Source organism: Carlito syrichta, unplaced genomic scaffold (assembly GCF_000164805.1).
Source record: "Carlito syrichta isolate Samal-C Ts95f unplaced genomic scaffold, Tarsius_syrichta-2.0.1 Scaffold169078, whole genome shotgun sequence".
Lineage (NCBI taxonomy): Eukaryota > Metazoa > Chordata > Mammalia > Primates > Tarsiidae > Carlito > Carlito syrichta.
In genome coordinates, this window is record NW_007113174.1 from 192286 (window position 1) to 216876 (window position 24591).

Here is a 24591-nt window from a genome sequence, read left to right on the forward strand (position 1 = left end):
GGGAGCGCCCCCTGGCGGCGCTGAGGGGCCGAGGCGGGGCTGGGGGCTGGGCGCCTGCCGGGCCACACCCACTTCCCTGACCTCCCGGCCGGCCGGGACAGCCCCTGTGGTCCCCACCGCCGGAGGCCAGGGCCCTGCGCAAATCCTGTTTGAACCTCCCCAGGGACTAGACACGCGGGAGCTGTTCATTGCATAGGATTCATCCATTTTTGAAAGAAAACAAGATGCTCCATATAAATTCTCCAATTTTCCAGAGAATGGGACCCATGCTTAAAACATAATCAATGCAGATTACATTTACTAAGGTTTGGGCACCGGAGATGAAAATAAAAGCTAATATACACTGAGCACTTGTTCCAGACCAGTCACCGAGCTAAGCTTAAACCTTTAATGAGGATTGATTTCATCTTGGCTATGAGGTGGCTCAGGCCTGGAATCCCCAGCGCTTTGGGAGGTCGAGGTGGCAGGATCCCTCGAGGCCAGGAGATAGAGGTTACGGTGAGCTGTGATTACACCGCTGCACTTCGGCCTGGCGGACAGAGTGACACGCTGTCTCTGTCGTATATGCATGTATAGATGTAATATTGAATATAGTAAGTGTTGTTATTATCCGTGTGTTGCAGACAAGTAGAAGGCCCAGAGAATTAAGCAGCAAGCCCAAGGATACCGAAGGTAGATGTAGAGCTAGGGTTCCACAATGTTGAGTGCTTCACTAGGTTGAATTTTGAAACAATTTGATATAATTTTTAGAACAATTTTGAAATAATGGGGAAAACCCCAGATGAAGGAAAAATAACAGCCTAGGGAAGTATTTGCCTCAAATGTGACATTCGATGTGGTTGATACCTAAAATAGATAACGAGGAGCTCTTTCAAATGTATTCTAGAAAATTCAAATGGACACACGAAGTATATGAATAGACATAGAAATTACACGGATATGTCCCCAAACTGGTAAATCAGGCTTTTCTCTGATATGAAATCGGTGCATGAACCAATCCAGGAATTCACGGAAATTTTCTGGGCCAATAAGTGACCTAGAAATGCCTTACAAGATGTGTCTTGGCATGCTGCTTAAAAATCATTTGACCAGCCGGGCGCAGTGACTCACCTGCAACCCCAACACTTTGGGAGACCAAAGGTGGGAGGATTGCTTGAGCTCAGGAGTTCGAGATCAGCGTGGGCAACATAGCAAGACCCACAACTTTACAAAAAATGTTTAAAAATTTAAAAATTAGCTGGTATGTTCGAGACCAGACCGAGCAATTGGCAAGACCTCAACTCTACAATAAAAGATAAAATATTAGCTGGGCGTGGTAGTGCGCGCCTGTAGTTCCGGCTGCTTGGAAGGCTGAAGCGGAAGGATCCCTGGAGTCCGGCAGGTCGACGCTGGGGTGGCCGTGAGCATGTCACTGCACTCCAGCCTGGGCGACAGACTGAGACTCCAAGCAAGCAAGCAAGCAAGCAAGCAAGCTGGTATAGTGGTGTGCCTGTAGTCCCAGCGACTCAGGAGGTTGAGGTGGAAGAAGTGCCTGAGCCCAGGAGTTTGAGGTTGCAGTGAGCTGTGGTTGTGCCACTGCACTCAGCCTGGGTGACAGTTTATTTTTCAGGTCTCTGTTCTAGTCAATTGATTTATATGTCTGTCTTTGTGCCAGTACCACACTGTTTTGATTACTGTAGCTTTTTAGTAAGTTTGGATATTAGGAAGTGTGCTGCCTTCAGTTTTGTTCTTTTTCAATATCATTTTGGCTATTCAGTGTCCCTTTAGAATCCATAGGAATTTTAGGGCAGGCTTTTATATTTCTGCAAAAATGTCGTTGGGATTTTGACAGGAATTATATTGAATCTATAGATCACATTAGATAGTATTGACATGTTAACAATATTAAGTCTTCCAATCCAAGAACATAGACTGTTTCCATTTATTTATATTATTTATATCTTCTTTTAGCAATGTTGGGTAGTTTTCATTATACATGTCCATTTAGGCTTCTTGGTTAAGTTTATTTCTAAGTATTTTATACTTTTCAATGTTATTGTAAATGGAATTGTTTTGTAATTCTTTTTTCACCTTATTTGTTGCTAGTGTATAGAATCATAGGTGATTTTTGTGTGTTGATTTTGTATCCTGCAAGCTTGTCAAATTTGTTTATCAGTTATAGCAGATGTTTGTATATTCTTTAGGGATTTCTACATTTAAAATCATGTCATCTGGAAATAGAGATAATTTTACTCCTACCTTTCTAATTTAATTGCCTTCTATTTATTTTTCTTGCTTGTTTTCTGGCAAGAACTTCCTGTACTATTTGAATAGAAGTGGCAAAAGTGAGTATCCTTGCTTTGTTTTTGATTATAGGGGGAAAGCTTTAAGTATTTCACCATTGAGTATGAGATTTGCTGTGGGTATTTCATATTTGGCTCTAATTATATTGAGGTAGTTTTTTCCATCTTAGTTTGGTGTGTGTGTGTGTGTGTGTGTGTGTGTGTGTGTGTGTGTGTGTGTGTAGTTTTATCATGAACACATGTTGAATTCTGTTAAAACTTTTCCTGTATCAATTGAGGTGGTCATGTGCTTATTTTCCTTCGTTTGACTAATGTGATGTATCACATTTATTGATTTCCACATGTAGAACCATCCTTGCATTCCAGGAATAAATCCCATTTGGTCATGGTGCATCATCCTGTTAATGTGGTGCTAAATTCGTTTTGCAAATATTTTGTTGAGAATTTTACCTCAGTATTGATAAAGAAAATTGGGCTACGGTTTTGTTTTGTTTTGTTTTTAAATCTTGTAGTGTTTTATCTGGCTTGGCATTAGGGTAATGTTGGTCTCAGAATGAGTTAGAAAGTTTTCTATCTTATTCCTTTTTTTGAAATCAATTGAAAAAAAGAATTGTTAGGTTTTCTTTAAATGTTTGGTAAAATTCACCAATGAAGTCATTAGATTCAGAGGTTTTCTTTGTTGGGAGATTTTTTTGATTACTGATTCAACTTTGTTACTAGTTATAAAACTTCAGAGTTTCTATTTCTTCAAGATTTAGCATTGGTAGTTTTGGTGGTTCTAGAAATTTTTCCATTTCTTCTATGTTATCTAATTTTTTGGAGTACCATTGTGTCTTATAATCTTTTTTATTTCTGCAGGATTGGTCATAATGTTTCTACTTTCATTTTTGATTTTAGTAATTTGAGCCTTCTCTCTGTTTGTTTTTTTGGTTCATATGTAAAAGGTTTGTCAATTTTGTTGAACATTTCAAGGAACCAATTGTTGGTTTCTTTTTAAAATTTTTAATTACCTTTTTTCCCCATAGAGATGGCATCTTGTTATGTTGGCCAGGCTGGTCTTGAACTTCTGTTCTAAGGCAGTCGTCCCACCTGGGCCTCTCAAAGTGCTGGGATTATGCGCATGAGCCACTATGCCTGGTCTCAACTGTTGATTTCATTGATTTTCTCTATTATTATTATTATTTTTTTTTGAGTTGGAGTCTCACTCCATCACCCAGGCTGGAGTGCCATGGCATGCTCACGGTCACCCCAGCATCTACCTCCTGGGCTCCAGTGATCCTTCTGCCTCAGCCTTCCAATAACTGTTCTATTTTTTTTCAATTCTCAGTGTCATTAGTCTCTGCTCTACTATTTACTATTTCTTTCCTTTTACTAGCTTTGGATATAGTTCACTCTTCTATTTCTGATTCTTTTTTTTTTTGAGTTGGAGTCTCACTCTGTCACCCAGACTGGAGTGCAGTGGCTGCTCCTGGCCACTGCAGCCTCGACCTACTGGGCTCCAGCGATCCTTCTGCCTCAGCCTTCCAAGTAACTGGAACTACAGGTGCACGCTACCACGCCTGGCTCATTTTGATTTATTGTAGAGATGAGGTCTCACCAAGTTGCCCAGGCGGGTCTCGAACCTGCGGGCTCAGACAATCCACTCACTTCAGCCTCCCAAAGGCGTGGGATTACAGGCTGAGCCACCAAGCCCAACTTATTTCTGATTCTTTAGGCTGTAAAGTTAGGCTGCCAATTTGAGAACTTTCTAGTTGTTTCATGTACACATTTATAGCTATAACTCTCCCTCTTAGCATTGCTTTTGCTGCTTCCTATAAGCTTATCATTTTCATTTGTAAGTATTTTCTAATTTTCCTTTTGATTTCTTGATTTGTATGTTGTTTAATTTTTACACATTTGTGAATTTTCTATTTTTACTTATGTTATTGATTTCCAATTTCATTCCACTGTGTTCAGAGAAGATACTTTTTATAATATGTATCTCCTCAAATCTATTGAGACTTAATTTGTGGCCTAATACATTGTCTATGCTGGAAGATGTTCCATGAACACTTGAGAAGAATGTGTGTACTGATGTTGAGTAGCATGTTCTGTAAGTGTCTGTTAGACCTAGTTATCTTATTATGCTTTTTTTTTTTTTTTAAGTCAGAGTCTCCCTCTGTCACCCAGGCTGGAGTGCAGTGGCAGGCTCACGACCACCACAACCTTGACCTTTGGGCTCAGGCAATCTTTCTGCCTCAGCCTTCCAAGTAGCTGGAACTATAGGCATGCACCACCACACCTGGCTTACTATGATAAGTTCTCTTTTTCCTCATTTGTTTTGTGTCTAGTTGTTCTGTACATTATTGAGAGTGGGGTATTGAAATCTCATTTAAAAAATTTATCCCTTCTTTTCAGACAGTTCTTATTTTTAAAATTGTGATGATCTGCCATTAAGTGCATAAATGTCATAATTGTTATATGTCTTTGCTATGTCAAACCTTTTATTAACAGTATAACGCTCTTCTTTGTCTCTTGTAACTTTTTAAATTTCCCGTTCATTTTGTCTGATAAAAGCATAGCCACCTCTGTGCTCTTTTGGCTACTATTTAACGGAATTTTTTTATCCTTTCACTTTCAATATATTTGTGTCTTTGGATCAAAAGTGACTCTCTTATAGACAGTATATAGTTGGATCATGTTTTTAAACATGTTCTACTAATCTGTCTTTTGATTACAGTGTTTAACTCATTTACATTTAAAGTCATTACTGATAAAGAGGAACTTTTATCATTTTGCTATTTGTTTTCTATATGTCTTATAGCTTTTGTGTCCACTATTTTCTACATTACTGTCTTCTTTTGTGTCCAGTTGATTCTTTATAGTGAAACATTTAAATACATTTTCATTTCCTCTTGTATATATTCTATAGCTATTTTCTTTGCGATTACCATGGATATTACATTTAACATCCTAAAGTTATAACACTCTAACTGAATTTATACCTTCTTCACTTTCATGGAATACTATAACTCTACTCCCTTAATAACTTTGGATGTTGATATAACAAAATTACATCTCTATATACTATACTGTGAAACATAAACTGATAATTCTTGAAATGCACTAGTCCCTTAAACTAGACAGAAAACAAAATGTGAATGTGCAAATCAAAGTTACAGCAGTACTAGCTTTAGACGAATAATTGGGTTTTTTTTTAGAAAAAGTTTTCATCTTTTAAATCATGTAGATAACAAAGAGTACAGTTACCAGCAATTGTTACAGCAATACTAGCTTTTATTCTGAGCACAGTGCTATGCTCCAATAGTCCCAGCTACTTGGAAGGTTGAAGCAGAAAGACTGCTTGAGCCCGGAGTTTGAGGCCAGCCTAGGCAACTTAGTGAGAGCACATCTCTATTTAAAAAAAATAGTAACTTTTATAATTGCCTATGTACTTACCTTTATGGAGATCTTTATTTCTTCGTGTGGCTTCTAATTTTATTGACTAGTGTCCTTTCATTTTAACCTGCCGTACTCCCTGGAGCATTTTTTGTAGGGCATAGCTAGTGGTAATGAACACCTTAAAATTTTGTTTATCTAGGAATGTCTTTATTTGTTCCTAACTTTAAAAGGACAGTTTTCCTCAATATAGGATACTGGGTTGATAATTTTTTCTTCTGGCAATTTGAATATGTTGGCCCACTGCATTCTGAACTCTGAAGTTTCTTTTTCTTTTCTTTTTTTTTTTGAGTTGGAGTCTCACTCTGTTGCCCAGGCTGGAGTGCAGTGGCATGTCACAGCCACCCCAGCGTCAACCTGCTGGGTTTCAGCAATCCTTCCGCCTCAGCCTTCCAAGTAGCCAGAGCCACAGATGCGCACTACCGCATCTGGTTAATTTTTGATTTTATTGTAGAGACGAGGTCTTGCCAAGTTGCCCGGGCTGGTCTTGAACCCATGGGTTCAAGGCAATCCACTCGCCTTGGCCTTCCAAAATGCTGAGATTACTGGTTCAGCCACCAAGCCTGGCTAAAGTTTCTGATGAAAAATCTACACATAATCTTATTGAGTATTCCTTGTATATGGTGTGTTGCTTATCTTTTGCTGCTCTAAAGAGTCTTTCTTTGTTTTTAAAAAATGTGATTATAATGTGTCTTCTTGTGGGACTCTTTTAGTTCATCTTACTTGGAGTTTGTTGAAATTCTTGGGTTTTTATTTTCATGCCTTTCATCATATTTGGAAAGTTTTCAGCCATTATTTATTTATATATTCCCTGTGGCCCTTTCTGTCTCTCTTCTTTTTCCTGGATTCCTGTAATGTATAAGTTGGTTTACATGATTGTGTCCCACAGGTCCCTTAAACTCTGTTCACTTTTCTTCACTCTTTTTTCTTCTGTTCTTCAGACTTGAATTTCATTGTCCTATCTTGAAGTTTACTGATTCTTCTGCCTGCTTAGATCTGCCTTTGAATCCCTCTAGTGACTTTTTCATTTTATTATTGTACTTTTTAGCTCCAAATTATTTTTTGATTTTTTAGTTTTTCTACATGTTTGTTGATATTGCCATTTTGTTCATATACCATTTCCATGACTTCCTATGCATTTTATTTTAGTTATTTGAGAATCATTGAGATAGTTATTTTTAAGTCTTTGTGGAGTATAACTTTTTCAAGGACAGCTTCTGTTTATTTATTTATTCCTATGAATGGGTCATATTTTCCTCTTTCTATGCCTTGTGATTTTTTTTTTTTTGACTTAGAGTCTCACTCTGTCGCCCAGACTAGAGTGCAGTGGCTACGTGCTACCACGCCCAGCTAATTTTTTTTATTTATTTATTGTAGAGATGAGGTCTCACCAAGTTGCCCAGGCGGGTCTCGAACCCTCAAGCTCAGGCAATCCACTGACCTCAGCCTCACAAGGCGCGGGATTACAGGCTGAGCCACCCAGCCGGTTTGTGATTTTTTTTTTTTGCTGACAACTGGATATTTGAATGTAACAATGTAATAATTCTGGAACTCAATTTCTCCTTCTTTCCAAAGTTTGCCTTTTGTTACTGTTTCTGTTCTTGTTTTTGTTTTTGTTGTTATAGGTTGTCTTTATGTCAAAGATTAGCCTGAGTTTTAAATCTAAGGTCTTCACATGTCTTTTTGGAGCCTGCACTTGTCCCTGGGCATTTGTGGTAACTTTCTAATTTTCTCCATATGTATGGTTTTTTAATATTCTAGTTTTTAATGTTTGGCTGCCATAAGGGGAGAAAGAGAAAAATGAATGGGGATGAAAAAGGGACACCAGTTCTTAAAATCCCCTGGAAATCACTTCAGCCAGAGGGAGGGGGCATGCTAGTAATTGAAAACTGCAGGGGCTGAGGGGGAGGGATTGGCAGTAGTGGGAAACTGCCAGGGAAGTGGGGGGTACACCTTATCAATAAGGGTTCCTGCATAACGAATATTTGCATACCTAACCCTGAATTGTATCCCACATCTTCAAAATACAAAATTAAAAAGAAAAAAAATGGGGAGAGGTGCAACTGTAATGGCTGCAGGCCTCTTTGTCTGTATTTCTGTGATCAGAAGAAGCAATCAGCGATCTAATAATATTCATCCTCAGTAGTTGGAGAGTAGGCTTCTTTTTGCCCTTGCTTGCTTCTACAAGCTTCATGCAACTGCTCTGGATGTATGCTCATCTGTTTGTTATAGGGTTAGGGATGGGGTATGGATAGCTATTATTGTGCTAAGATTAACAATTGATTAAAATTAACCAGAATGTACTGTCTAAATCTTCTGCTGGAAGTTGCAGGCCAGCAATATACTCTAAAGTTGTAAAATAGTTCTGTCAGACAGATTCTGCCAGTGTAGTTTTCTAGGAAAAATGAATGTCTGGTGCTTTCTACTCTTCTGTCTCTTCAGAATCCTCTTTCCACAAGTTAAAAATTTTTTAATTAAAAAAATGTTTAAATTAAGTTTAAAATACTTTTAATTGTTTGAGTTCTTCTTTGACTCACATGTAATTTTTCAAAAATACAAGCTTGTAATATATAATAGGTTGTATATAATAGTCTAATAAGATATTGTTACTCTTTTTATAAACTCCAAAGCCCAGCAAAAGAAAAATACTATATTGTCTTTTAAATATCAAAAGATTGTTAAACACAAAATTCAGGTGATTATTAGCTCTAACAGAAGGGCAGGAGATGGTATGGGTAAATTTTGCATAAATTGATATAAATTATAGGTAACACTAGTTCTTAACTTGGACGAATGTTCATTATACTATATAGATAAACAAATACAAGTAAAAAATAACATAGGACCGTGTGCAGACCAAAAATCATAGTGCATCATGAATCAAATTATATTATTATTTTATTCTGGGTGCCAATCATAATCCCAAAAGACAGAATCCTGAATGCAGTAATCTGGAATGTTGAAATTACAAGAGATCAAAATCCTGAAGACATAATTCTGGAAAAAATAATTTTTAAAATTACTTAAGATGGTTGTGGTGGTGCACACCTGTAGTCCTATCTACTTGGGAGGCTGAGGATCAAGATTATTTGAGGCTTGGAGTTCAAAGCTATAGTGTGATATGATGATTGTGCTGTGAATAGCCACTACTCTCCAGCCTGAGCAATATGTCAAGACCTTATCTCTCAAATGGAAAGAAAAAAAAAGAAAGAGAAAGTAAGAAAAAAATTTAAAAATTTACAAAGATATTTATTTGCATTTTAAAAGAATTTATTTAGAAACATATAGGAACACAAAAGAATGCTTCACAGGTCACTTTGCACAAAATAGGCACTAATACTATATATTTTTTGAAAGAATGAACAGCTAGGCATACTAATGACAATCACACAGGTTATGAGCAGTATTCATTTTTTTAAAAAGTGTAAAAAGAGCAATGTATAGACACATACCACTATCTTTGGTAATTGTGTGCACCCAGCTTTACAACTGCTTTATAACTGTAGTCATCTGCATGACAAACAACCATGACAACCTATCTAAGTGTTGAGGAAATTAATAAAAAACAACCATGGCCACTGCACCAGTTACCCAAAGAGTCAAGCTCTCAAGAAATTTTATCTTTTACAAATAGAGATGTACAAAAAGAACATCTCTTCATTTATTGAGGAAGTTTCAACATTTTTACATATATACACAATGCTTACATATATAGTCATCACTGAGATAATGCCTTCATGAGGTCATATTTGCAAAAAATGCATAAAACAAATTAGAACTCTCTAGAAGACTTCATAAAATGTATACCTCCAGTATTAGAAAGGATGTGAAGATGTAATACATTGTACAGCGAATTGGGGAAAAAACCTGACAATTTAAAATAATACAAAAAGCCGGGCTTGGTGGCTCAGCCTGTAATCCCGCGCCTTGGGAGGCTGAGGTGAGTGGATTGCCTGAGCCCAAGGGTTTGAGACCCACCTGGGCAACTTGGCAAGACCTCATCTCTACAAAAAATTAGCCGAGTGTGGTAGCGTGCACCTGTAGTTCCAGCTACTTGGAAGGCTGAGGCGGAAGGATTGCTGGAGCCCAGTGGGTCGAGCTGCAGTGGCCGGGAGTGGCCACTGCACTCCAGTGTGGGTGACAGAGTGAGGCTCCAACTCAAAAATAAAATAAAATAAGATAAAATAAAATAATACAAAAAATGAAAAAAGAAATAGAAAACAAAACAAAAACAAACTAAAACGAAAATTCAATATACGGAAACAGGGATAGATTGTGGGTGATTGCATGGAGATAGTACATAAGAGCTGGTAAACTTTCTTTTCTTTTTTTTTTTGAAAGCAGGATTTATTGAGAAGACAGAAAAGCTCCCACAGTGGGAGGCAACCCAAGAGGGTTGCCCGGTTAACTTTCACAATCATCTATATTTTGAAATCTTTCATCACGAAGAATAACTTTTTTTTTTCTTTTAAGACACGACTCTTTTTGGTAAAATACATTCATTCATTTTCTATGTGCTGCTGTTCTTTTTGAAATTGTTTTATTATTCAAAATACACCCTATTAAATTTTCCCGTCTTCTGTGCCATGCTTCTATGTTGTTTGGGGCATGCAGAAATTCATTTTGCATGTACTCGTATACAAACCAAAAATTTGGTTGAAATGATACTGGTGCTGGAACAACAACTCTTGCTTATGTGTCTTCTTTTCCTACCATGCACATAATTATTTTTGAACCCGTGAGTAACTTTTCTGGCTTCTTCAGGCAAATGAGGCTTTAATTCATCAAAACTCCTGAAAAGGCATCAGTTGGGAAGAATGCCAATGCACTGACTGTGTGGCATGACCAATTCACTCACCTAAATTTTTCTAACAATTGCATTGGACTGAATGAAAAAAAAAACCAAACACTTCGCTGATAATATACTGAAATTCGCTTTTAGAATCCTTGGTCATACCTAATACCAAATGTGTCATTATGGTATTCAATTGAGATCTATTTTCTTCTGCATAAAAACAATAACAAGGTAATAGTTTCTCCCAACATGGTAAAACTATTGTTTGATTGTGATTTGGGGGATTTTAAACTTTAGAAATTTAGAGTAGGGATTTGGAACTTTCAGGATTTAAACATTCATGTTATTGCCTACAGGATTGTGTTTTCTGGGATTATGATCCAAATCCTTTTATTTTCATCCCCCTAAGGAGAAGGAGGAATAAAGAAAAGGAAAAAAGACAACAGTAGTCATCTAATCATAATCAGACCCTATAGCAGGGGTCCTCAAACTACGCCCGTGTGCCACCTGCGGCCGCTGAGGACATTTATCCGGCCCCCCGGGTGTTTTTGCCGCCGCTGCCTGTCCTGCCTAGCAGCCGACTCGTCCGGGCCCGCAGTGCGCATGTGTGGAATGTGCGTCGCCCTCTCCGACTCCCTCCTTCTCTCTGTCTCTCGACTCCTCTCAGTCTCGGGTGTGATCGGACGAGTCACGAGCTTGCCTGTGCAGAGCCTGCTGCTGCCTGAGGACCTAGGTAAGAACAAGTTAGGATTTATTTTTTTTTTGAAGTTAGGAGGTCTATTTTTAAAAAAAATTTGCAGTTAGTAGAGCCCTTTTTTTTTTTTTTGTGGTTAAGGGGGGCCTTTTTTTCCTGAAGTTAGGAGGTCTTTTTTTTTTTTTTTTTTTTTTTGCAATTAAGGGGCGCCTGTTTTTTTGAAGTTAGGAGAGCCTTTTTTTTCTGAAGTTAGGAGAGCCTTTTTTTTTGAAGTTAGGGGAGACTTTTTTGTTTTGAAGTTGGTTAGTTGGTTGGGGGTGGTTTCTAGGGGGGTTGCATCACAGTGATAACCCAAATAGTCAGCGCTCAGTGCTAATGCAAATGGTTTTTTAAACTATAGTCCGCCCCTCCAATGGTCTGAGGGACAGTGAACTGGCCCCCTGTTTTAAAAGTTTGAGGACCCCTGCCCTATAGTAAGCAAGCAAGTAAACTGAAAACCTTAAGATATACTTTTATGCCAAAATCACTTGAGTTGGATTTCTCTCCCATGTAACTGGAAGAGCCTTGATTAATTTAGATATTTCCCTTTTTAGACACCTAACAGAATGATTTATTTTCCCAGCAAGAAGACCCAGGGATTGGTATATCCTTAGCAAATATTAGTCAAGACACTTTTACAAATAACAATGGACTAAAATCCTAATAAAATCCTTTTTAAAAAATTAATTCTTTTTCTTGTAGAATCAATATCTCACACTGTCACCCAGGCTGGATGTGAATGGTGCAATCATAGCTTATTGTAGCCTCAAACTCTGGGGCTCAAGTAATCCTCCTGCCTCAGCCTCCAGGTAGCTATGGGACCACAGGCATAAGACACCATACCTGGTTAATTTTTTATAGAGACAAGGTCTCACTCTATTACCCAACTTGGTCTTGAACTTCTAGCCTCAAGTGATCCTCCTGCCTTGGCCTCCCAAAGTGGTGGGGTAACAGATGTGAACAAGTACACCCAGTCCAAACTGTTTTAAGTAAAAAATGAATTTATTGGCTCACATATGTGAAATGTCCAGGGGTGAAACTTCAGAAATTACTGAATCTTAGTGTTGAAATGATAGAGACAGCTCTTCTCCCTCTCTCAGGTTCATTTTCCTTTGAATTGCTTTATTCTCATATAGGTTCTCCTATTGTGATGGCAGAGATAGACACTAAAAGACAAAGATGGTCACTAATTTAACAGCCCCAACTAAAAGAAACCTGATAAGACTTCCATGTGTTACACTACTCATTTGGATCAGCAAGAGTCATGTAACTCTGATGGACACAATCACTGCAGACAAAGTTATTCAGTATTCTGACTGGCTAAGCCTAAATTACATATCTATCATAAACACCAGGGAGTTGGATCAGCTTTACCCAAGCCACTTAGACTTACAGTGGTGAGAAGAGTCGTTTCTCAAAGCAAAATCAAGGTGCAGTTACTGAGAGAGAGAAAGAAAAGGAGTGGGTAGGGAAGTGGGATGCTGATAGGGAAAAAAATAACAGAAGCACATCTCAGTAGTCTGACAGCCTCACCTCCTCCTGTTCTAGGCATTTCTTCTTGGTGATTAGTATGCTAGCACTTATAAGTAGTGAAAATGTTTTTGCTGCTTATATACCTCCTATTTATATGAGAGGGTTCTCAACCTCTTTTGACACCAGACTGAGAAGTTTTTTGATAAGTGATCCATGGTGACATACAGGGTGCTCTAGTCACTCCATGGAAGCATGGCGGACCCTCCCACCCCAAATTGGTTTGATGCCAAGACTAATGATGCTGGATTGGAGCCAGATCTGTATCTCTTACTGCCAATCTCTCATTACAATAGTCCTTCTTGAATAAAGTCTTCCTTACTGTCTTAAAAAAAAGAGAGTAATAATGTCACACATGCACCAAGAAGGTACAAGAAATTTATTACTCACATATAGAGGCTTTTGGGGAGAGAGGGTCAGGCACCAAAGCTGGTCAAAAATGACTTTGGCAAAGGAGAAATGAGTGGCCCTGGGATTGTCATGGTTAGATGGTGGAACCCAGAATATCTCTGCACCAGGCCCAAAGTGTTGTGTGGCTTGAAATTCTCTGGTGTCAAGGAAAGGAGTGCTTGGGCTTACTAACAGGTTGCTTACCTGTGAGGCAGAGAGAGAAGTGGAGGTGGAGCTTGAAAGTTGTCAGTAGTAGAACATAAAAAATGGAGTCAGTATCTTGAATGTACAGGGCCATCCCTCAAATCCAGCCCAGTTTTCTGAAAATGATAGATTCAATCTGAAAATGATAGATTCAATGCAATAATATTTCATCTATTAACCAATGAGACAAACAGGAATTCCTTCCCTGGTGTTTACAAATGTAAAGCATTATTTTTATCCACCATGTTTTAGTTTATGCCTGTATCATCTGGAAGGGTGTGCTGTACCCCTCCAGATGTTCATTGTCAGAGACAGAGAATAAAATAATTATTAGTCAACCATAAACATGTAGGGTAAAAGAAGGAGGGAGATCTGCACAACATTATGTAAATGTGAGGAATCACATTCATTTATGAGTAATAAAAGACCCAAATCAGAATCACTTCAATAACAAGGAAATGCATTCTCTCTCTGAATGAGAAGTATGGATGGGCAGTGGCCCTTCTGGAAAGTGGTGGAAGATGTTCCACCTTCACTCTGTACTGAGGCACCAGCCCAGGCAAGTAAGAAACACGTCGCTTTGTACTCTCTTATGTTGTCTGTCCCCCTTCCATGAGTCCCTCAGATTTTTTTCATTCTTCTTCCCCTCCAGGTATATTCTTGAGGTCAACCAAGCAGCCTTGGTGTTGGCCCAGGCATGGTGAGGTAGCTATATCTGATCCTGAGTCTGTGCTGCTGGACAGATTTTGAATCGTTCAGAATGGGGCAACTAAAAAAAAAGACTAGACTTTCTCCTGCTAATATTGACCACCCTTCACAGTATAACTGTGACACAATTATTTTGCTCCTAAGGTGTATTTTTATTAGCTCTTATCTTACCAGTGACCTTTTCCTCATTGGGGAGATGAGGGAGGGAAAATGTAGTAAAAGGGAAAGGTCATATTCTAATACATATAACAGAAACATGGCTAGATTAGAGTACAATGTAAAAGCATTATTTTTTTTCTACCCCAAATACCAATCTTCTAAAAACTCTCATGGTGAAGTAAGCCCCAGGGTGTACATGTCCACAGTCTTCTACAGCAGCACGGTAGAAATATTTGAGAAACTCAGTAATAATGCACTAAAAACACCAGTTAAAATTATTTATAAACATTAACAGTTGGTAACCTGAAGGGTTGGAGGAAAAATGGCAATGCACTTTATTTTCGGCTTGTAGGTAAATGACAGGGAGAAAGGGGAAACAAACTTAATTGGTAATCTGGGGCAAACATTACTAGTTGCCAACCCAATCGCCATTTCTCCTTCTCTTGCTACCACCTCTGATTTTGTTCAGGAATCTTAGGTGGTCACGCACTTCACAGGAAGCTGGTTAGAGAGTAGAGGCCCCTTCACTTCTCTATGGAGGTGAATCTTGACTTGTCTTAGCCAGTCATAGTAGTTGTTCCCCTCCCACTAACTGCTTTAACAATGGGCATGTGACATAATTTTAGCCAATGAGATATGAGGGGAGGTCTGAGGAGGGAGGCTCTCAGTAAACGGTTGTCCTCATTCTGAATAAATAATACTTGAGAGAATCAAAGACCTTTTTCTGCCTCTGGATGATGCTACCTGCATGTGGTAGCTAGATCTAGGGCAATCATATTGGAACCATGAGAGGCAGCAGTCAACCCCCCCTGGATGTTAGAGGACAGGAGACCCCTGGATTCTTGGGGCGGTTGCAGAGACATTTGATAAACCAATCCCAACACTACTGTCTATCCAGGCTTCTTATTCTGAGAGATAGTACATTTCTTTATTATGGAAGTGATTTTGCATTGGGTCTTCTATTAATAGAATAATATGATTCCACGCTTTTACATAGTGCTACACAAATCTCCCACTTTCGCCCACACATTACTTCAGATGATTCTCACAGAAACCCTATGTGGGTAGGCAAGACATATAAGGTAAGGAAATTGAGGCTCTGAGCAGGGGGGTAGCCCAATAACCAAGATGGTCTGATTTCTAGTCTGAGGTTTCTCATCATTCTTTTTGGTAAGTATGTACTTTATTTTCTGTTGGCACTTGCAGTCATTCGGTTTTTGTGTACTCGGTGATTGCATTTTAATTTGCTTTTGTGTATTCAGCAATAACATTAACCATCTCAAAAAATTTAGTTACAAATGGGCTATCAAAGTTCAACAGCATGCCAAGATATCATCTGGGACTCCAGCTGGTAACATGTTCAAACATTATGGGATTATTTAAACAGCTTATTATTTTAAAACTAAACTAAATGGCATCAGCTATAAAAACATACACTACAACTAAGACTCATATCTCAATTGATATCTTGAGACTCAAAAAAGAAAAATTCAGGACTCCAAGATTGCTTTGTGACAAAATACTGACCCCAAACTAGCTGCAACTCTTTTTTTCTCTGGATCTTTTCCACAATTCCTTCTCTTTATCCAACCCCCTCTTTTTTTTTGAGTGGAAGTCTCATTCTGACAAGTGCAGTGGTGGCACTGCTCATGGCTGCAGCAGCCTCGATCTATTGGGCTCAGGTGATTCTTTCACATCAGCCTTCCAATTAGCTGGAACTACAGGTGTTGGCCACCATGCCCAGCTAATTTTTTGATTTACTATAGAGACCAGGTCTCACCAACTTGCCCAGGCTGGTCTTGAACCCCTGGGCTCAGGCAATACTTTTGCCTCTGCCTCCCAAAGTGCTGGGATTATAGGCCTGAGCTACCACATCTAACCTCTTTATCTTTTTCCAAGTGAAACTCTTTTTCCCAAACATCTCAGCTACTCTGGCATATTGACTATTTAAATGAAAACATTTGAAAACTAGTAGATGCTAAAGGAAATCTTTTTGAACTTTGTGCTGTTTTTTAAGAACAAAAGATGAAATTCACAGGTAAAAGACATCACCTCTATACTAAAAGGAATGGCAACATTCTTATCTTCAAAAACAACTGAGGTTAAGAAAATACTGGATTACTTGTTAGAATTACTACTCTTATATTATGGACTTTCTCACATAATACAGTCATATTTTCACAGTTAACTATTCTTTGTCTAATTGAGCACACAAAAACAGTTAACTATTCTTTGTCTAATTCAGTATATTGGTAACTGACTTAACTGCCTTATCCAGTTTGGCTTACAACTTTCCTAGCATGACCTATATTAAAAATCTTTTTTTTGAGTTCGAGTCTCACTCTGTCGCCCAGACGGGAGTGCAGTGGCCGCTCCCGGCCACCGCAGCCTTGACCTGCTGGGCTCCGGCGATCCTTGCGCCTCAGCCTTCCGAGTAGCCGGAATCACAGGCATGCGCTACCAAGCCCGGCTGATTTTTTGATTTATTGTAGAGATGAGGTCTCGCTGCCCGCGGGTCTCGAACCCGCAGGCTCAGGCAATCCACTCACCTCACCTCCCAAAGGCGTGGGATTACAGGCTGAGTCACCGAGCCCGGCTTAAAAATCTTAAAGTTTAGCTTTATCCTGTCAGAAAACTTATTTGGATCCAGCTGTCTTTTATAAGGAAAGAGTTTATCTATTTTACTATCTCATGACTAAAATTCCAAAATAAAAGCCATCAGATTTTTATTGTACTTATGCATATATGTTTAAATGTTTATGCTCATGTACATATATGTCATATGGTGTGTTCACAGAATAAAATGTGGCACTCAGCCAGTCAAAATTTTATCCATAAAAATTCAATTCCCAGCCGGGCTCAGTGGCTCAGCCTGTAATCCCGTGCCTTTGGGAGGCTGAGGTGAGTGGATTGCCTGAACCCGCGGGTTCGAGACCCGCCTGGGCAGGCGAGACCTCGTCTCTACAATAAAATAAAAAAATTAGCTGGGTGTGGTAGCGCGCGCCTGTAATTCCGGTTACTTGGAAGGCTGAGGCGGAAGGATCACTGGAGCCCAGCAGGTCGAGGCTGCGGTGGCCGGGAGCGGCCACTGCACTCCAGTCTGGGCCACAGAGTGAGACTCCAACTAAAAAAAAAAAAAAATTCAATTCCAATTAAATAAATGAGTGCTCATATAAAATACATACTAAGTAACCCCTATCTTTTTTTTAGAAAGCAGGATTTATTGAGAAGGTAGAAAAGCTCCCATGGTGGGAGGGGACCTGAGGGGGTTGCCCTATCTTTTTATTAGTTTGCATGGATTAAGTAAATACTTGATTAAAAAAATCAGTTTTTAAATAGTTTAGAATATAAAATTAAAATGTCTTTAAAATTGTCAATGTACATTTTGCCTAGGCTTACTGGGCAGGAAGGTTTGTATTTGTTTTTACAAGATGTTGTAAGGTCATGATGCCATGAACCCAGTGTAAATCACAATTATCTTTGTTGTGCAATTCTTTGATAAGTAAGATTAATTTAATATAGTTGATATAATAAAAACAGCTATATCTTCTGAGTTGCTGACAGGATAAGCTATGTGTTTAACTTTAAGGTTCTTACTTAGGTACTTAATACTAACAGATATAAAATTGCTTAACAAACTTCAAATAAGGCTAGCTGTGACTAATATTTAAATGTTCTTACCTAATCTAGATGCAATTGTTAATAAATAAGTTAATTGTAAATGGAATTAGTATTTATAAATAAAATTTTTATGTAATTTAAAATCTTACAGTTATGTTATGTTAAATAATAGACATGTATTAAATGTCTTGGTCACATCTAAGTAAGATAAAAACTGAACAAATCACTGTATAAATATAACTGTTCTTGGCATGCTAAAATTTATAAAAAGACCAAATATATTTAGGTTTATTTATCAAAAAATAAATTTAGAAAAAAGATACCTTTGTATGATAAAGACTCTTTTATAACCTGGGCAATATAGTAAGACTTCATTTCTACAAAAATAAAAAATACTAGCTGGATATGGTGGCAGGTGCCTGTAGTCCCAGCTACCTGGGAGCCTGAGGCAGAAGGATCACCTGGGCCCAGGAGGTTGCGGTGAGCCATGATTGTGTCACTGCACTCCAGCCTGGGTGAATGTGATACTCTGTCTTAGAAAAAGACAAAAACAAACTTAAACGGCGCATTTTTGTCCTAAGGTAAAACGATTGGTTGTTTCAGTATCAAAAAATGAAAAATTATAGGACTAAGACTAGGAGGTTAAGAAAATGATGAGTGCTAAACAAGTCAAAGGCCAAAGGCCATTTATGAAAATTGAGCTTTATGAAAAAGCTTATGAATGATCAGTTTGGCTGGGATTAAAAAAAGAATTATAAGTGTTTTTTAATAATTAAACATTGTTTTCGGGGGTAAACAATGTTTTCAGGCAGTGATATATGGGCCTATATATGTAAAACAAAACGATTTTCTTGAATTATTTCTCCCCTCAATAAAATTGCAAAAGGATTTGCTTTTGAATTCTAAAAACTATTCATTTGACAGCTATCTTCTAAACTGAAGATAGTTTCTATTTTTGCCACATTTCTTCCTGAGATCCATTTAACTTTCCTAGTTTCATGTTGAAAATATTTTCTTCTTCATTTAAAGTAGCAATTTCATTTCTTGAGGTCTTTAGGTAGAGTTTCACTTTTTAAATTTCTCAGAGGTTCAGCTTTTGCTGTGTCTTGCTGCTTATGATTTGTAGGTCAAACATTACTGCATTTAGCTTTTTCTCTTATTGAGAAGGCCCGGGGTGATAACTCTCTTCTTCAACATTTTCATTAGCTTCTGTAAATTTTTTTCTGGTTCATACTGCTGGTATAGCCCTATACTGAAATATTTACCTTAAAGGCATAGAAAATCAATGTTTTGCTTCAGTATAACTTGATTCTATACTCTTGGCTTTTCTTGATGTGTCTGAATTGTTATAATCATGCCTTGAACACATTCTTCCTTTGTCTGATTAAATTCAAGTACCCTTTTCATCAGATTTGACTTCCAGGTTATCTAAAATATCTTCCCATAAGTAGAAACAATCACACTGCAGAAGGTTTTTCTTTACCTTTTGGTAGTTGGCCTAAGAAAGAAGAAATATTTTATGTTTTATAATCAGTGATTATTTTCTATGTTGCCTTTATTAAACTTTTGATTATTAAAAAAACTCTGAACTTTACAACAGTTAAAAAAATTTTTTTTTCTAAGTTGGGGACTTTGTTTCTTAGACTGGAGGTTAGTGGCATGATCACAGCTCACTGCAGTGTTGACCTCCTGGGCTCAGGTGATCTTCCACCTCAATCTCTTGAGTAGCTGCATTAAAGGCATGTGACACCAGGCCAGCTAATTTTTAAATATTTTTTTAGAGATGAAGTCTTGCTATGTTGCCAAGGCTAGTCTAACTCCTGGGCTCAGGCAATCCTCCTACCTTGACCTTCCAAAGTCCTGGGATTACAGGTGTTAACCACTGTGCCTGACATAAGATTTTTAAAAAATGTAACTCTCTGTATTACTTTTTAAGCATTTGATTATCACTCTCGTTATATGCATACATATTATTTCACAATCCTGATAAACAATAAATATAATGTTTTTGAGTCTTTTAGTATCTTTGACAAACTTCCAAAATCAGATTCTAATTTAAGTCTTTTAAACCTGGAGTTAATTTTCAGATTTCCCAGTTGGTCCTGGAAAGACTCAAAAGATATTGCTCTCATCTTGTAGAAATATTAAATAATTAGGCTTTTTAGTAAATTGTATAAGAAACATTGTCATATGATAAGTGGTATTAGATCTTTTTTTAGTTGCAATTATGGGAATGTTGTTGATATGAATGTTTCAAAAATTATACAAATTAATACAAATCTAGTATGTTATTAGTCATAATTCTGGTTGTTATCTTAAAATGCTGCATGCAACAGAAATAAATAAATGTTCTTGTAATTGTAAATGTCATCAGATTTTTAACCATATTTAAGATTTTTGTCATCCATGGTTTTGCTTTAAATTCTTCTCTAAAAAATTTACACACACTCATGAAAAATACCAAGTACTAGTGAATACAGGTTTCTGATAACTTAAAGATCAATGAACTACATAAAAGTTTCCAGAACTGTAATTTAATAAAATATGATGAGTCATGAAACTACTAATTATTTTGATCAAGCAAAATAAAAATTCATTACAAAGAATAACTGATAAATGTTTTTATAACTTTTATTTGAAAAGATAAATGTAATGTTTTTATGACTTTTATTTGAAATGTTATTAGTCCTTTACTCAAATGTTTGTTTTCCAGATTTAAGAAATTTTTTTCTCCTAAGCTATCTAAAGTTTACAGCAATTTGATAAAGGATACTACTGCAAATAAAGATAAAAACATGCTTTCTCCTTACTTGATTCCTTCAGAATTAGAAATATGTTTGTGAATATTCTTATGACAATATGGTTATTTCAATACGTCCATTAAAAACCTTCCCTCTCTGTATAGCAGAATACAATTGAAACATTGACTATATTATCAAGGCCTAGATTTGTTTTAAACAGTTCTCTCTAGTTACCAAATGGTAGCATACTAAGTGATGCTACACATATACTGCTGTTGCTGATGTGCCAAATCTGCCTACATAACAATCATTCATTTCATAGATATTTACTGGGACTGATAAGTGCTATGTTCATGTTTTTCAAACTGTGGGTTGAGAGATACTAGAGGATTGCACAATCAATTTAGGGAATTGCCAGAAATATTTTAAAAAATGAAATAAAATATAAAATAATAGAAAGTAGAAATATCAGAGAGCATCACACATAAGTAAGGTTAGGGATTATTTCTTTCCAACTTTATTTTGTCGTAGGTGTTAAGGCAAAAAATTATTGAGATCTGGCTGGGCATGGAAACTTACTCCTGACATCCCAGCACTTTGGGAGGCTGAGGCAGGAGGACTCCTTGAGCACAGGAATTCAAGGCCTGCCTGGGCAACATAGCAAGACTTGTCTCTACAAAAAATAAAAAAAAATTAGCTGGGCATGGTGGCACATGCCTGTAGTCCCAGCTACTTTGGAGGCTGAGGTGGAAGAACTGCCTGAGCCCAGGAGGTTGAGGCTGCAGCAAGCTGTGATTTTACCACTGCATTCCAGTCTGGGCAACAGAGTGAGACCCGGACTCAAAAAAAAAAAAATTATTGAGTTCTGTATTCTGAATATTAAATGATGTAACATGCTTAGCACAATGCCTGGCATATGGCCTTGACGATGGGTATTATCTACATGTCTCTAATATGTGTGAGTTTAAAAGATTACGTGGGCTGGGTGAGCAGTTCTGCTTTGGTCTGGCTTGACGAATCTCTGCGGTTAGCTCTGCTTGGGTTGTTTGCTCTAGGATGGCCTTATCTGCATGTCTACTAAGGCAATGGAGGTTACCTGACATTTCTCTTAGATGGCATCCAGCAGGTTTCCCCAGGATTATTCACAAGGAAATGGTCACCATGTTCCCAAGAATGGAAACTAGTGGGCAAGCTCCAATGCATAAGCACTTTTCAAGATTTCACTTGCATCATGCTTACTAATGTCTCATTGGCCAAAGCAGGTCGGCAAGGACAAATTCAGATTCAAGGAGTAGAACTGCAATGTTGCACAGCAAAGGATGAAAAAAACTCAAAAACTACTACCATTTTGTAAGCTACCATACTCTTTAAAAGAGATTTTGGCACCAACTGTTGGAAAAAGGCTTTTCATGCTACAAATGGCAAATGACGTTAGGTTTTCCAGCAAATAGTGTTCTTCAGACTATCTCATACTGTCACTGAAACAGGGTGAATCTATTAAAAATTTCAGAAGCTTTTCTGCTTACAGTGATTTTTAAAATTTTCATATAGTATTCTATTCTAGTATTCTCACTCTGCCACCTAGGCTGGAGTGCAGTGGCAAAATCATCTCTTGGGCTCAGGTGATCCTCCAGCTCAGGATATCATCCCGACTCAGCCTCTGAGTAGCTTGGGACTACACAGGCGTGTGCCATCATGTCTCGCTCAGTTTTTGACTTTTTTGCAGAGACGAAGTCTCACCATGTTGCCCAGGCAGTCCTCTTACCTCAGTCTCCCAAAGTGCTGGGACTACAGGCATGAGCCACCACACCTGGCCCCATTCAGGTATTTTAAAAACTTCTGTTCTAGTTACAAAGGTTAATACATGGCCAATTAATGAAAACTGAAAAAACATTATAAAAATTTAAATATTCATAAGTTTGTTTAATACCTAATATTCTTGTGAAAATTCTTTCCAATAATTTTTTTCTGTATTTTAAAATAAAAATATCAAGTGGCATACGATGTTCTAAAACTTTTTTCACCTACAAATATATTATGAAGCTTTTAAACTTTCAATAACATGAATCTTAATAGTGAAAGAGTTTTCTATCATAATTTGCTTAAGCTCTAATATTGGCAATCCAAATATTTTCTATTTCTATTCTTTATAGCCACTGTTATGATGACTTAATATCAAAGTAGTAGAAAACTGATGGCTTAAATCATTTTCATGAAATTGTTTTACCTTTAAAAATGCAAAAATTTAGAATAATTCCTACTGGGAATATGAACTCGTGGTGAAAAACAGGAAATTTAAAACCTAAGCTAGAATCCACTGAAAAAGGCAAACAACAAAAACTTCAAGGTTGACTACACTGAATTTAAATGTAAGGACTGGACCAAAAAAAAAAAAAAAAATGGCATTATTCTGTAAAGTTGAATATTTGCAAATCCTATATACCAGGAAATCCACTTCAAGATATACACTAAGACGAACATTTAACACGTGCATCAGGAGACAGGTGCAAAATAGGACAAACATATCCAAACTGGAAACGGTTCGGAAGCTCCATCATTTCGATGGTCCTGCTCTTCCGCCCGGTCTTCCTCTTCAAGGTGAATATGTGCAGGGCCGGCACCGCCCACGACACCAGGGCGCACATGCCGGCGCTCGCTACCGCGCCCACCCTCGCCACGGTCGCCCGGTCCATGGACGGGGCCCTCGGGTGCCACTCTGCAGGAAGTCAACAGGCCACTGGCGCTGACCGAAGCCTCCAAAGCACAGGACACCAGACAAGCGGCGAAGCCGGCGACGCCCCACCCCGCACGCCAGTCTGCGTGAGCCCTCCCCCCAGGAAGCCCCGCTCCCGAGCGCCGAGGGGCGGGGCGGGGAGCGCAGAGGGAGGGGCGTGGCCTGCGCCCGCCGTCCCGGCGGGAGGTGGGTCTTCGGGGTTGAGGAACAACCGCAAGGACAGGAAAGGAATTGCATTCGTTATCTCTCTCTGCTAATGAGGACGGGGCAACGGTTCTAACGAGCCCCGCCCCGGTAGAAATCGGATTCGGCCCGCGGCCCTCCTAGAGGTCATTCTCCGCCTTCCCTGCCTCAGCCGCTCTGGACTTCAACCCCCAGAAGGCGTCGCGGCGCGGCGCCCGACATGCGCAGTAGCGCCCGCTGTGAAGCGCTATGACAACAGGGCGAAGATGGCTCGGAGTTAGGCGGGAGTGGGGAGGTACCCTCCGTCGCGCCTGGGGCTTTTCTGCTCCATCCCACTCGCCGCCTCTGCCCTCATCTTCTCTTGGACAGCGGCAGGATTTGCAGTTGTTCCCGCCTGCCTAGTCTCTTCCAAGGGATAGATGCCGTTTCCTCGGAGGTTGACAGGGGGAGCGGAGGCGCTCCTTGGGGGAATCGCTCCAACGCTGCGGAGCTGGTGATGCTGTTTGGTAAGACTCTCTCTTTGCCCGGGACGCGGAACAAGTTCGAACAGGAGAACGAGAAGGAGTAGGGAAGCTAAGGGTAACTCTTCTCTGCACCCGTCGTTCTTGCTCTTTCTGCTCCATCACTGGGACCTTGTCAGGCGTTCTTAAAGGGAAATCTGCGGAAAGAGTTTCCCAGAAAGGTGAGACAGAGCCCATCTGACTTGCCATCAGGTAAGAAGGCATGTCTAGTATTAAACTTCGGGTACATGGATGCCCTTTCCAACGTTTTGTTTTGCGGACGAGACCGATCCACGAATGTAATGTAATGGTTTAGGGGACGTAAAGTGATCGGTGTCTTAGGAAGGATGTCCGCATTCTAGGAGCACAAAGCATGTGAGATTCTGTGAACGTTTTCGAGAAAAAGGTGAGAATTTTTAAGGATTCCACTGAGGATGTCACGTGGTGCAAGAGCATCCTCCTCCTGTGACAGTTCAACAGGTTTGTGAGCAAATGGGCAAAGCAGGTCCCAAAATGTGATTGAAGGAGGATGCATGTACTAATACCGCTAATCCTTTTTGTAATAGGATTATT

At 38.8% G+C, this 24591-nt stretch overlaps 2 protein-coding genes across 16 annotated transcripts in view; one reads left to right on the forward strand and one right to left on the reverse strand.

Annotated features, from left to right (window-relative positions):
- Positions 1-23246, reverse strand: part of LOC103252609 (retinitis pigmentosa 9 protein homolog) — a 44255-nt gene extending 21009 nt beyond the window's left edge. Inside the window, exon 1 of the mRNA XM_021709183.1 lies at positions 23134-23246. Coding sequence (XP_021564858.1) covers positions 23134-23246 — 113 coding nt within the window. The remainder of the gene's footprint in view (positions 1-23133) is intronic.
- A 238-nt stretch (positions 23247-23484) lies between these two features.
- The window catches only part of BBS9 (Bardet-Biedl syndrome 9), a 468999-nt gene continuing 467892 nt past the window's right edge, over positions 23485-24591 (forward strand). For 12 of the 15 annotated variants that reach the window (XM_021709171.1, XM_021709174.1, XM_021709176.1 and 9 more), the window contains exon 1: positions 23745-24231. The gene's annotated coding sequence lies outside the window, so the exon portion shown is untranslated. Of the gene's footprint in view, positions 24232-24591 lie in introns of all 15 variants that reach the window. The other 3 variants (XR_002481520.1, XM_021709169.1, XM_008051198.1) reach the window with 2 other exon arrangements.